Raw genomic sequence first — 14,937 nt, 5'->3', positions numbered from 1 at the left:
TTAAATTATTTAAAATTATATTAAAATATCAGTTTTTTGAGTTTTTATTTGTTTGAGGATGGTTTAGATAAAAATAATATTTGGTTAAATCAACTATCAAGCTTTCATTTGTCGGAGGTTTTAAATTATTTACAAAAATGTTGAAATATCATTTGTCCGAGTTTTCTAATGTCCTGAGTATCATCAGTGCCAAAAGTGACTCTGCTACCGAGCCACAAGTACAGACGGTGCAAGAAGCAATCATACTGTTGTCAGGTAATTAAAGCGGATATTTCAATTACACGGCGCGTTTACTGGTTGATTTTATGATAGTATTATATGATATTTTTATTAATTTAAAACAGTAGGACTCTTGCATAACATAACCTAACCTATCCTTACGTAATCTAACCTTACCTAACCTAACCGTCTGTACGATGGCGAGCACGGTGTCGGTCTGATAGCTTCTTGCGCGGACTGTATTAGCAGCTCGGTGGCAGAGTCGCTTTTGGCGCTGATAATACTCAGACAGTTAAAATCTCGAAAAATGAACGCTCGGACAGTTGATTTAACCAAATAAATATTATTATTATTTAAACCAACCTCGGACAAATGAAAACTCGGACAACTGATATTTTAATATAATTTAAAATAGTTTAATAAACTTGGACGGATGAAAACTCGGACGGTTGATTTATCTAAATATTATTAGTTATTTATCAAACCTCGGACAAATTAACCTCGGACAACTGATTTTCATAATATTTTGTAATGTTTAACAATGTTAATGTTTGCACATGTGTAGTACTAGTACTAAGTAACAACATACCAAAAATCAACATTAATGCATGCTGTGCAAAGACCACCATCTTGGAAAATGGCAGCCAATTTTCACTCAAAGCTCATATTTCACTACCAATTGGAAATACAGAAATTTACAATATCTAAATACGGTTATTGAGAAAAACATTATTTAGTTTGATTTCTGTCAGTTTAATTTTTTTCAAACAAATATCCCATTGTAGCGGCACTCCTACAAGAAAAATCCCTTAAAACCAAGGTTTTTATATGAAATGTATACATTAAAAATATACATAGCTATTGTAAAATACCCTCGCTGAAGTAAACCTGCAGCCTAAAGCTACGTTTCCATTCCTACAAATTTGTGCCCGGCACAAATCTCTGAATTTGTAGGAATGGAAACAGCCTCGCATAAGTCACGGCACAAGTGCCCCGACAAAACATGTGCCCGAGTCGCAGGCACATGTGCTCAGTTGGAATGGAAACGGCCGGGCACTTGAGCCTGCAACTTGCGCATGCAAGTTCCTCCAAACTACTCTAGATGACAGGTAATCATAATCTCAAATTTCCTTGAGTTTGTTGGTGGGGGGGGTTCTCCCTGGAACCTCAATTGAGCAAAGGGTGTCGCCAGCTATGGTAGATGGGTTCATCCGGGTGGGACCCACTTCTATTCCTGCCTCCTTTAGGGAAACCCTGATGGCCTGGCAGTGATGTTGGGCTTGATGGGCAAACGAAGTAGATCGGGTGCTGGGTTCAAGCCCGCTGGGGGTGTTCAGGGATCTATCGCCTTGGTCACCACTGGTTTCCCAGCAACTGGGTAAGACCTCGATCGGGTAGTGGTGGTAATAGGTGGTTGGTCCCCTTCCTCCTGGCTTTGATGGTGGGTCTTGGCCTGTCAGGGATTGGATAGGTCCTGAGTGTTGCTAGCACTAAATGCGTCAGGGCGCTCCATTGCGATTCTTCAGGGTTTCGTACCAGGTGGATTCTAGGTGGAGTGACGCTTAAACAAGTAGCCGGTATCCCTGGTTAGGATTGAGGGGAAACCCTCTCTCCGAAGGGTTTCTTCGGCAGCCGGTGAGCCTGATGACCTTAAGTTATCCTCCCATGATGTGCCAAAGGTTGGTGCATTTGCTTCGGCCTACATCATGGGGCCCGGGTATTTTTTTTTTTTTTAAGAGGTTGGCGGCCTCTTTTAACTTTGCATTTGCCCGTCCACATAGACTAAGCGCCCGTGCGTGGATCGTTTACAGCAAAGCAAGGAGTGAGCCGGTACAGTACAAAGGTGAACTGTACTGATAAAATGCTATCGGCAGTGACCAGGATCCGAACCCACGACATCGCTGCCTTGGGCCCGAAGTCCGCGACACTACCGACTGAGCCACCGACTCACTAAATATGTATGTTTAATTATAGGTACCGGGTTTGTAATCGGAGGGTTTCTGGCTCTTACGATAAAACGAATCGAATCGAATCGAGTTCGTTGGAGGAAATTTTCGAAGCCACTTTGTACGTGCAAATCTCTCATCAATGAATTAAATGCGCCTTCCAATGGTCTTTTAGCAAAAAAACTTCTTATCCACCATCTAGGTCGTTTTTGTCACCGAAACTCGCCACATCACAATAAGAGAGCAACTACCTTGTCTGCCAGTTGTAGTCGCAGGACTTGTGCCCCATGTGCCTGGAATGGAAACGGCATGACAAACTCGTGCGACATGTGCCGCGACATGGCCTCGACATGTGCCGCGACTTGTGCCTGCGACTTGTAGTAAAGGAAACGTAGCTTAAGCGAATTTCCATTTGCCTGATTTGACTTTCAATTAAATCTATTAAAATTACATTAGGTTTAATGAGTACCTTGGTTTGCTGCTACAGGGAGGGTAATAAAACGTGTTTTTAGTAGAATATTAATAGTTTGGAATAAAATAAATAAATTTACCAAGTTTGATCAAAATATATTCATAATCAAGGAAACTGCAACAGTTTACAAAATTCTCCATAAAAATAACATAGGGATTTTAAATTTACAAATTTTGAAATTTCTACGTAACTAATAAGCGTACAAAAAAACTTTAACATACTAAATTATTTATTTTTTGAGCTCTTAAAAATGGTCTAGAGAGAAATTGGGAAATGTTCTGTTGTGAGGGTAAAAATGAGAAAAACCAATTTTTACCCCATAAAACCCCATTGCCATGGTCCGATCAAAGTCACATGCAAAGATTCATCAAAATCGGACCACAAATGTAGTCTGTAGGTACACATCCACACACTTCAATAGCCACTTTTATGGGTTCAGACTTGAGGGGGGCCCAAAATTGGATATTTTCATCTTAAACATAAAATCAAATATTTGACGACAACAATACTCTCTCCATATACTATGTATAGGACGAGAAAGTAAAAATTTGATACAGCATGAAAACCTTACGAAGTTTTTTTCGCACTCCTACTCTATCTGTTCCTTTGTCTTATGCATAAAAAGGATTGTTACTTTAACACAACACAGCTAGGCGTCATAATCTGAAAATGCCTACATTCCTACACTGAAAGCTTTAGTGTCAAATTGTTCTCAAGACTTACAAATTCCTGCTAGTTTGAAGGCAAAGGTTGTGAGGTCATAGCGGTGCTGAATCAACCATCTTGTCATCCAACCCATCGTCAAGATACGAAACACAACAAATGTGCCTGTGAACAACAATTGTGGTGACAAACTGTGTATACACATCGAGTGAAATAATCATGGATAGTTAATTAATATCCATAAGTCTACAAATATTTGAAAAACCAACTAACCTACTGATATTGAAGTTGGATTGTTTTGTGATTGTGATTACTGCCACATTCCTCATTTAAGATGTCAAATATAAAATGGAACAATAAAACACAGTACACCTGTAGCCAAATAAGAACAAATGTACTTTACTTGTATATACTGTAAATAAAATAATACAATGTGTAAACACAAGTACACTGTGTTAGTTTTTTTTTTAATTTAGTAATTTATGAATAAATTTCAAATGCCAGTTATCCATCTATTTAGTTAACTCTCTTAGTCAAGGTTCCATGAGAGACAGTTAATAGATTTTTCTATACAGACATAAATTACTCTTAAGTTACAACAGATTTCAAACTGGATACTTACCGAGGTTAAGGGAGCTGTTAAGGCGGTATACAAAAGTTTTACGATTCCAATTCTGTATGATCATAAGCTGGCGGATGTGAAGAAATACGCTGTTTACCTCCACTAAAAGTGCCATGAGGCCGTAACCTTCATAGTTGTATGTGGTGATGGCCAATGTGAAACAGCTGATTACCTGGTAAACAATAAATATTTTATATTTTATACTTAAAAAAGTAAGGGTTTTTTCTGAAATATCCCTTTTTCAACCGTCCTACTTAACCAGTGTTTACAGTTGAGGTGTCATTTAAAATCTTACGATCTAGCAGAGGGGCGAATGGTACATTAAAAGGTAATTTTCAAAGTAAAAGTCAAAGATTTTTATTGTCTTTAAACACATGTGTGCAATTGACAAAGTTACAAGCATATAATGTATGTAAATAGCCTATTCTAAGTAAAAGGTACGTTGAAAAATAGAATATTTATAGATAAAAACAATAACAAAATATAAAAACACCAGGGAATGACATAACAAACAATTAATATAAAATCTAAACAATTACCTAATTTAAATTCTTAAGAGGGTTCCCTACCCTCGCCGAAAAACGTCAGAAAACCGCTTCGAGCGGTATCATATAGCGATTCTAGTTTTAACATTTAAATTGTGAACCAAACACAATTTTGTACATAAAGAGTGGTTCTACTAAGTTTGCTTTTTAAAAAATGTCTATGCTTACGCAATCAAGGGCAACGACTTGTCAAAGTTAGTGAACTTTAACTGTAAAGTTCACTAACTTTGACAAGTTGTTCTATCTGAACAATCGGAACTATCTGGAGACAACAAAAAGCCGTTGGTTTCGTAGGTTATAACCATATTGGCAAGTGTTTCCTTAGTGAGTAATCAGCTTGTACTGTGCAACAGTCGTTTTAATGGCTTTACATTTTTAATAAATTGATATTTATGATTTATAAATGGCCTCAAATAGAGACTTAACATCCGATACTATACGGGATCTATTACAAGTCGACGAAGATGACGATCTTTCCATGTTGTTTGAGATCGAAGGTGTAGAGGAAGATCAGCAAGTAGGGGTTGAGGGTGGTGACGAAAATATTGAATGTACTTTTAGTGATATTGACAGTCAACATGACAGTGATGTGGATTTTGAATAAGTGATAATGATATAGAAGGAAATGCGAACATTGATAGTGAACTAGAAGACAATATTAGCGAAGTTAACGCGGGTGAACACGATCAACATGTAGCTGATGTTGTAGAAGCTGCTGCAGCTGACGTATGGCGAGAGTGGCAGGATGATGATGTAAGTTTCCGTGAATTTCAATATAAAGCTTTGAGTGGATTCAAACAACCACCAAATTTTGATCGAAACTCAGAAATTGAGTATTTCAAACTATTTTTCACTGATGAATTGTTAGAAGAGATTGTTAATGAAAGTAACAGATATGCTCAAGATAAAATAAATAAAATGAGACCCTTACCAAAAAAATCCATGTGGTGGACATGGAAGGATATTACTGTAGTAGAGTTCAAGGCATTTCTGGGGATCATAATTAATATGGGCATGCACCTAAAGCCTGATATCGACGACTATTTTTCGACCGATTGGTTGGAAAACCAACCTTTTTTTGAAGACATATTTTCCAAAGAGAGATTTTTACAAATTTTTTGGAATTTACACCTTTCTACACCTCCAACCAGACCAATATTAGGTGCAATCTCTCGCTCTGCTAAAGTGAAACATGTTGTTAATTATCTTGACATGAAGTTTAGAGAATATTACTGTCCAGGCAGCAAAGTTAGCGTAGATGAGAGTACTGTAGGGTTTAAAGGAAAAGTATTATTTAAATGTTATAATATATGTTATAATAAATAATTAAATGTTATAATAAGGATAAGCCTCAAAAGTGGCACATTAAGGTCTATGTTCTGTCTGACTCGAGTAATGGTTATGTGTGTGCAATAGAACCATATCTGGGGCAAACAACAAACAACCTACTTGTTAGGCCAGATTTACTGACAACAACTCGAGTTGTGTTGACTCTTGTTGACAGAGTTGGACAGTCTATAGGAAGTGCTGAAGGGTTGCACATATTTACCGACCGGTTTTACTCTAGCCCAGAATTAGCCGAGGTTCTGTACGAAAAAAAAGTTCACTTTACTGGAACGTTAGATAGGAAACGAAAAGGGCTACCTCTAGCAGTTAAGAAAAAGAAAAAATTGAAAAAAAGCGATATCAATGCATTTAGAAAAGGTGACCATCTATCTGTAATACAATGGAAAGATAAAAGGGAAGTATTAATGATAACTTCTTTGTATGACAACTCGGTGGAAGAAGTAAAGAGATTCGTTAAGGGTGGAAATCAAGAAGTTGTTCAGAAACCTACAGCTGTTTACAGATATAACGAAAACATGGGTGGCGTAGACGTAGCAGACCATTACATAGCTACTTATTCATTCGCCAGAAAATCAATAAAATGGTGGCGTAAAATATGTTTTTGGCTAATTGAAGTTGCTGTTGTGAATGGATTCATAATTTACAACAACAACCGAGACCCTGGCAGACCAGCTGTGCGTCAAAAGATGTTCCGTAAACAACTTGTGAATCAGCTAGTGGGTGATGTAAGAAACACAAGCAGGAAACGTGGACGCCCATCATATACCACTGAAGGAGACCGCCTGGATGGAAAAACACACTTCATTTATGAGCTGGAGGGAACTACGAAGAATGACTGTGCTGTTTGTACAAATAGAGCAGCTGGACAGCGTAAACGAACCAGATTTTACTGCAAGACCTATGAGAATAAACCTGGCTTACACCCAGGAGACTGCTTTCTCCGATATCACACACTAAAGAAATACAAACTGGTCTAAATCAACTCAAGTAATGTGATGTCTAATTATTTTTATATGCATTGTAAGTCTTTATTTAATACATGTGTAAATTTTATCCTTCAACTACTAATTTTGTATCCTTAATTTTTTTATCCTTCATTTGTAAATTTTAGGCAATAATGATTTAATTTTAGTTTTGTATAGTTTTTTGCAGGTATTTTAACGGTTTTTATCCAATATACTTCTTAATATTATTTTGTTTAAGTACATAGATTTAAAAGTAATATTATATACTGTCTATGTTCTTTCTACTTTCCACTAAAGTCATAATAAAGCTGGTAATTTGCATAATACTGTATGATAATCGTATAACTTGTCAAAAATATTTTGATTTGTAGTTTTTTTTAATATTTCATTGCAAATGAACCATTTTCATTGTTTTTAATCAGTTTCAACCATAAAAGATACTTTGCTTTTTTATTTTATTGAAGATTATTAATAATTTAATTGTTATAAACGTTTTAATATTTGAGTAATTAAGTTGTTATTAAATACAAGTGTACATAATTGAATCCTAATGATGACCGACTTTACAGTCATATGTTAGGTTAAACTTCAGTGTTTTGGAGTTGAAATGCTCGCCACACGGTATTTAAATCCAAGCGTAAGACGTAAACAAGAGAAGTAATAATGGCGGCCAAACCATGGAAGGAGGCGGGGGCCACTACGAGTGGCCCTGCCGAGCTATTGGCGCGTCGCTTCGTATATATATTACAACTTGTCACGTCACGGATCTTGTGGCCACACGTAGTGGCCCTCCGACCGCTAAGGGTTAAACAAAAATAATCTTTGAAAAGTAAAAGGGTATTGCATTAAATGACGCCTTGGAAACAAGTTGCGAGCCCTATTAAAATGTCAAATTTTTGCACTTGAGTCTCCTTGTAAAACTTATCTATTTTTCATGGAATCAAAGTTTTTTACAGTACAACCCCGGTTACCCAAAATAAAGGAGGGAGAGCCATTTTCGGAAAACCAATTTTTTGTTAACCCATAATATGCTAAAAATAGCCAATTTATCACCACAGTGTGTAGGAAAAATGAATTTAAGAGAAGGTCTATATAATTCAGTGTTTTATTTCAGCTACAAAAATGTTACCATGGGATTAGACATTAAACCAGACAACTGAAGCTATTAAAGCATTTTACAGCCCTATATTATTTTATAGAACCATTTCGGTTAACCCAAATTCGGTTAACAGGGGTTGTACTGTATATTAATTTTGAACCTTTTACACATGAGGGACGAAAAAATCAATCTAAATGAAAACATGTGGTCAATAAGTGACAGATATATTCAATAAATGATTTTGACTTATTTTCCATAGAATCAACGGTTTTTTTACATTAAATTTTGAGCATTTTCAACACGAGGAAGGAATATTATCACTCTAAATAAAAACATGTGGTTATTAAGAGACATCTATATTCATTAAATGATTTTTGTTTAGTATTTAGTATACAGGGTGATCAACTCAAAGAGGCCACCATTGGGATATCAGGAAGGGTAAGAATTAGAGAAAACTTTAAATCGGGGACATTCCTTTATTTTTGTGGCAGTTAAAAATATGAATTTCGTTTTTTGAAATTCAGCTGTCATTATCCAATATGGCGGCCAACTTTCTTATAGAAATTTCTTATAGAAGACCCTAGCTTTATCATGTTTTCGGATAGAACATGCTATTTTAACACTTTTTTATTCTTGACATTTTTTTCTATAAAGCTACTCGTTTAGGAGTTACAGCCTAAGAAAATACCCCCACCGCAGAAAACCTGCAGACTAAGCAAATTTCAACTTGTATGATTACATTATTACTAAAATATTTCCATAAATAAGACATATTTATTCCCAATTTAGGTTTGCTGCTACAGGGAAGGTAAAAAGTGTTTTTTGACCATACATCCAATAGTGTAGGATGAAAAAAATAAATTTGCCAAATTTTATAAACATACTGTATATCCAATAAACAATAACAATATATCCACAAACAAGTAAACTACAACAGTTTAAATTAAATTACAATATTTTTGAATTTTCTCCGTGACCGTTAGGCATACAACAGCGCATCAATATACTAAATTATTTCTTTTTTTAAGCTAAAGAAATTGCAAGATTTTTTTGCAAGAAATTGCAACATATAAAACCCCGTTTTCCAATGGTCCGACTATGCTGGTTCGCGAACTCGTTCAAATAAACGTAGGTTTACACGTTTGTACCAAATTATTGAAATCGGATCATTTTTGCTTGAGTTATTGCGCTAACAGACACACACACACACACACACACACACACATATATATATATATATATATATATAATATAAACCAGAGTACTCTGAAATTCATATATATATCTATATATATAAAAGGCAAAGCCCTCACTGACTGACTGACTCACTCATCACTAATTCTCCCACTTCCCACTTACCTAGGAGGCTGAAATTTGGTACACTGATTCTTTAGGCATTAAATAGGAAAACTGAGTGGTTTTTATTCTGATCGGACTTTCGGGCTCCGCCCCAGTGGCTCTGGAGTTTCCCATGTTAACCTAATGAGTACTCATATTTAAATGGAATTAATGAATCATAACAGCTGTTTCAATTAAACAAGTTGGTTCTGTTCTGTGATGTTCAATAGCATTAAAGTTACTAGGATTACCAACAGAGTGCAGCACTATTATTTTTTTAAATTTATGACAACAGCTAATTTGCAACCAAAAGGTGAGTGAGCGCAGCGAACGAACTTCAACCCGGAGGCGAGTTAGCGTAGCCAACGAGCTAACCTGAAGGCAAGTGAGCGCAGCGAACGAGCTCCAACCGTAAAGGTGAGTGAGCGTAGCGAATGAACTTCAACCAGGACGTGTGAGCGCAGCGAACAAGCTCCAACCTAAAGGTGAGTGAGCGTAGCGAACGAACTTCAACCAGGACGTGATTGAGCCATGCGAACGAGCTCACATATGAAGTTAAACGGGGCAAAGCCCGCGGGTACAGCTAGTATAATATAAACCAGAGTACCCTGAAATTCATATATATATATATATATATAAATATATATATATATATATATATATATATATATATATATATCCGTTCAAATTTGAACAGATGGTGTTTTTGGCCTCTAGGGACCTCAAAACAAAAAATTATATCAGTCCCGGGTCCAGGTCTTACCATGAGTATTACGGTAATAACTTATCCCTACAGTATATGGGAAATTCGCTAAAATGACATCCAGTATAAATTTTGCATCATGTAGCTCCTAAACGAGTAGGTTTATAGCAAAAATGGGAAGAGTAAATAAGTCTTAAAATTGCATCTACATTCTACATAACCATAAAATACACACTTTTCCACTTTGTTGCCATTTAGGAAAATGGCTGCTATTTTTGAAATAATAGAACTAATACTTTTTACGAATTTAATGGTCTTTTTGCCGTAGGGGTCTGCGGGTCAGACTTTTATGGTTCGGGTCGGGCCGATAATTTTGGCCCTCGGGTTTCAGGCCAAAATCGGGTCGGGCCAAAAATCATTAACTACTGGATTTTTTTTATTTTAACTCCTATCTGTGTTTATAATATTACTTGATAGTAAAATATGAAAAAAAAACTGTATTCTTGTATATTATTTCATTTTCATAACTTATTTACAGCTTGGGAATTGCCTCGACTGCAAGAAAGAAGACAACAATTTTTTTTTTATTAAGAGATTCATAACCTTGAAATAACTAAATAGGTAGTTAAATTACAACAAATTTAAAAGGAATTTAATATAAAAAGATCATAAACAAATCAATTAACATATCACAAGTTTAGGGCCTGTGGACTGGCTTCAAGACTGCAAGAAAGAAGTAAATAAAATTAATATGTTTCCACCATGCAATATGTATTTGTATTTCATTTCATTTCATTTCATTTATGTATCATTCATTCCCTGCGTCCTAACCTCCTAAATATAATAACCTCACACTTACAATAGCATTATTTGTGACATCATCATAAATAAATAATTATCTATTATTGGCATTAGTAGGCCTACAGCTTACATAGGCATTATTTTTTTTATAGGGCCAAAAATAGTAATAGGCTAAACAACATTACAAGTGGATAACTCACTGAAGAAAAGATATTGTGTAAACTAAATTACTATAAAATTCAAAAATACCCCGCCGCAGCAAAGCTGCAGACTAAGCAAATTTCAACTTGTCCGATTACATTTTTACTGAAATATTTCCATAAATAAGACATATTTATTCCCTATTTAAATAACATTAGATTTAAGGAGTGCTTAGGTTTGCTGCTACGGGGAAAGTAAAAAGTGTTTTTTGACCATACGTCAATAGTATAGGATGAAATAAATAAATTTGCCAAATTTTATCAATATAACAAGTAAAATACAACAATTTTCATATTCTTCATAAGAATAACATAGGAATTTTAAATTACACTATTTTTGAATTTTCTCCGTGACCGTTAGGCATACAACAGCCCTTCATTATACTAAATTATTTCTTTTTTTAAGGTCTATAAAACGGTTTAAAAAAATTTTAGTTTTTAGAGTCAAAAACGGGAAAACCCCATTTTTACCCCATAAACCCCCGTTCCCATGGTCCGATTATGCTGGATCGTGAACTCGTTCGAATAAACGTAGGTTTACTTGTTTCTACCAAATTTCATCAAAATCGGATCATTTTTCCTCGAGTTATCGCGCTAACGGACACACTCACACATATATATATATGAATTTAACGGATGGTGTTTTTGGCCTCTAGGGACCTCAAAATGAAAAATTAAATCGGTCCCGGGTCCAGGTCTTACCATGAGTACTACAGTAATAGTATTATTCCCTGTATGGGAAATTCGCTAACAGTAAATAACACACACACATTGTTTATGGTACTATACAGGGTGTTTGTGAACTCTCTTGAAAAAATTCACAGGATTTTTCCTTGGGTTAATGCATGAATATTTTACATTATAAACATGGGTCGCCGGAGCCTCGTTTTCCGTCTGTCTGTCTGTATGTGTTTTTTTATAAATAACCTTATAACTCGAGTTTGAATCGAGGTACAAACTTTAAATTTAACGTTGTACACAAACATGCAAAATTTCATTTCGTTGACTATAGCCGTTTCAAATTGGCGGCCATCTAAAATCTTTGACCTCAAATTACATGAAAACCACTAGAGTTACAAAAAAAACACAAGAATAACAAAATGTAGGAAATTTTATGCCAAATCAAATGACACATAGATCTTAAAGATCGGACAACAAACAGCTGAGTTATTATTTTTTTTAATAATTAATAATTTCTTTACTGGCTTGTTATTGTTTATTCTTTAAGAAATTATAAAACATTTAGGCCTAACCTCTTTGTTGACTTACTTGCTGATGTTGAACCAGACACTAGTGTTGTTATTTTGGAACCAGACACCAGTAACCAGTGTTGTTACTGTATGACAAAAACGACAATAAGAAAATAAAAGAACAAGATACAGATCTGTACACTAGATCAGATATTTCTTTTGTTTATAATTTGATATGTAAAATACTAAAATATATTTTTAACTAGGTATGGAATAAACAATAAATAATTAAACTGGTACCTAAATAACTGGTGGGATAAATAGTCTTTCTTTTGACTTTTGGCTGTTTTCTTTGCACTGTTGGTCATGGCTTTTGTCTTGTCAGTAGACGACTGGCTCTGGATAGTGGCAGTGCGGCAATTGCTCTGTTGTGTCTTTATTCTTATAAAGGTCATGAGCTAACTTAATATTCAATTCTTATTTGAACATTGTATTTCCTCTGTAATAATAGATAAAATATAAAAGTGTTTTTTTAGAAATAAATTATTATTATTATTATTTTTTTTTTTTGGCCCGACCCGGTCTTGGTCCCAACAAATCTCTGACCCGACCTGGTCTCTCGGGCCTTTCGCTGGCCCGACCGGACCCGAAAAATTCGGGGACCCGCAGACCCCTACTATTTAGAATGTAAATGCAATTTTGAGACTTATTTACCCTTAGCATTTTCGCTATAAACCTTCTCGTTTAGGAGCTAAATGATGCAAAATGTATACTGGATGTGATTTTTTTCTTAGGCTGTACGCCTAAACGAGTAGCTTTATAGTAAAAATGTCTAGAATAAAAAAAATTTTTAATTGCATGTTCTATCCGAAAACATAAATAATAAAACATAGGGTTTTCCGTAAGAAATTTCAAAGTTGGCCACCATATTGGAAAATGGCGGTTGAATTTCTAAAAACTTAATTCATATTTTTAACTACCCCATTTAAAGTTTTCTCTAATTCTTACCTTACCGATATCCCAATGGTGGCCTCCTTGAGTTCATCAACCTGTATATGCTCCTTGACCAAAAAAACCTAGAGTTTAAATAGTTTTGTTCAAGGAAAGGCTCGAGGCCAGGATTTTGAATTGTAGAAAAAGGAGGATAGCAGCTAGCTTACCTTGAAGAAGTGTAGGTAGGCCAAATAGAACATGCAGAAGAGAAACTGGACACAATATTCTGTCCCCTGGGGGACTTTGTCAAGAATGACTACGTAGAATAATAATACTATGCTGGCTCAATAAAAGACCTTTTTATTTATTTATTCATTTGGGTCGCCGGAATTTTTTCCCCCTGGAATTTTAACCCCTGGGCAAAGCTGACGTCACAATGACGTAGTAACCTGAGCGCTCAAAAGTAATTTTACCCCCGCGGATTTGGAAGTCTAATGAAAATAGACAGAGCGTGTTTATTTAGATTAGAAATAAAAACCGGAATTTTACCCCCTGTCCATACAACTAGCGTTTAGACAACTGAAGATGTACGGGCCGGATTTTTACCCTCGGATTTTTACCCCCGGAATTTTACACCCGGATTTTTACCCCCAGAATTTTCCCTCCTGGCCGGATATAGAAATTATTAAGAATGATTGATTTTCTTATTTCTATCTTTATTTAATTGTAAACATTTTATTATTAAGTAGCCTATCTTTATTTATTTCATTTTGTAATCTCAACTAAGTAAACAGAATTCACTGTTTAATTTTGATCATATTAACCAGCAATTGGCTTCAATGATCGAATCCTGATACAGTAGAGTCCCGTTAGTCCGAAATGGTTGGGACCAAGCCCATAAATTTTTTTTTACTTTTTGAATTTTTTTTTCGTCTTAGGACGCAGGCACGGGCCCGGGATTGTTTTTCACATTACTTAAGGCTAGACCTAGTGGCTGCAGCATTATCACTTTAATAAAATCCATTTGTGATTTGGCGGACGAAAATGAAAAATGTTAATAACAAAAATGGTGAAATATTTACTAAAATACTCTACAAAAAAGTCTATCTCGCCCGACCGCTATAGAATACTTTAACGAGGTACAGCTAACTGTGTTAAAAGTTTAATTTTAAAAAATTTTAAAAAATGTTTAAAAAAGTTTTAAAATTTTTAATTTTTTTTTATAAAAAAAATATAAAAATACATTTTTTGGTTTCGGATTAAGCGGCCTTTCGGATTATCGGGACTCCACTGTACTCAAATCTCAAAATTAAAATTAAAAACCTGTTCGATTAGTTTATGTTACAAATAAATTAAGAAAGGCTACTTAACAATGAAATGTTTACTATTAAACTAAAACTGAATGAAGAGAACTAACCATTCTCACTAATTTATATATCTGGCCAGGGGGTAAAATTCCGGGGGTAAAATTCCGGCCCGTACACTCTAGGTTTTTATAATTTGATATTCTGATTAAATTCACAACCTTCACGGTTGTGTAAATATACGTTTAATCCATCAAACTGATATCGCGGAACTCAAAAGTTCGCGGCCGGAATTTTACCTTGTTTGTGACGTCTTGTTTGCCCAGGGGGTAAAATTCCAGCTGGGGATAAAAATCCGCTACCCCATTTATTCATTTATATATATAATTAATACGCCAACACAAAATTTGTCCTTTGAACTCCTTCGCCATTTCTTAACCAATTTTGACCATTGACCTCTCATTGGAAAGAGCGTGTCTCAACCCCGGGGGGGATCCCTAATCCCAGGATACCAAATGCCGGGATCCCGGTCGATTTTTGATACGTAGAAATCCCGGGATTTACGTCTTTTAATCCCGGGATTACAAAAC

At 35.3% G+C, this 14,937-nt stretch overlaps 1 protein-coding gene across 1 annotated transcript in view; it reads right to left on the bottom strand.

Moving 5' to 3' along the window:
• Nucleotides 1-14,937, bottom strand: part of LOC128991329 (TLC domain-containing protein 2-like) — a 47,445-nt gene that overhangs the window by 13,995 nt on the left and 18,513 nt on the right. Inside the window, exons 4-5 of the mRNA XM_054414171.1 lie at nucleotides 3,923-4,094; nucleotides 3,361-3,465 (exon numbers count right to left, since the gene is read on the bottom strand). Coding sequence (XP_054270146.1) covers nucleotides 3,361-3,465; nucleotides 3,923-4,094 — 277 coding nt within the window. The remainder of the gene's footprint in view (nucleotides 1-3,360; nucleotides 3,466-3,922; nucleotides 4,095-14,937) is intronic.

The sequence above is a fragment of the Macrosteles quadrilineatus genome, unplaced genomic scaffold (assembly GCF_028750875.1).
Source record: "Macrosteles quadrilineatus isolate MER2022 unplaced genomic scaffold, UCM_ALF_1.0 Scaffold_1__1_contigs__length_201487025, whole genome shotgun sequence".
NCBI lineage: Eukaryota > Metazoa > Arthropoda > Insecta > Hemiptera > Cicadellidae > Macrosteles > Macrosteles quadrilineatus.
This window is presented reverse-complemented; position numbering and strand designations above follow the sequence as displayed.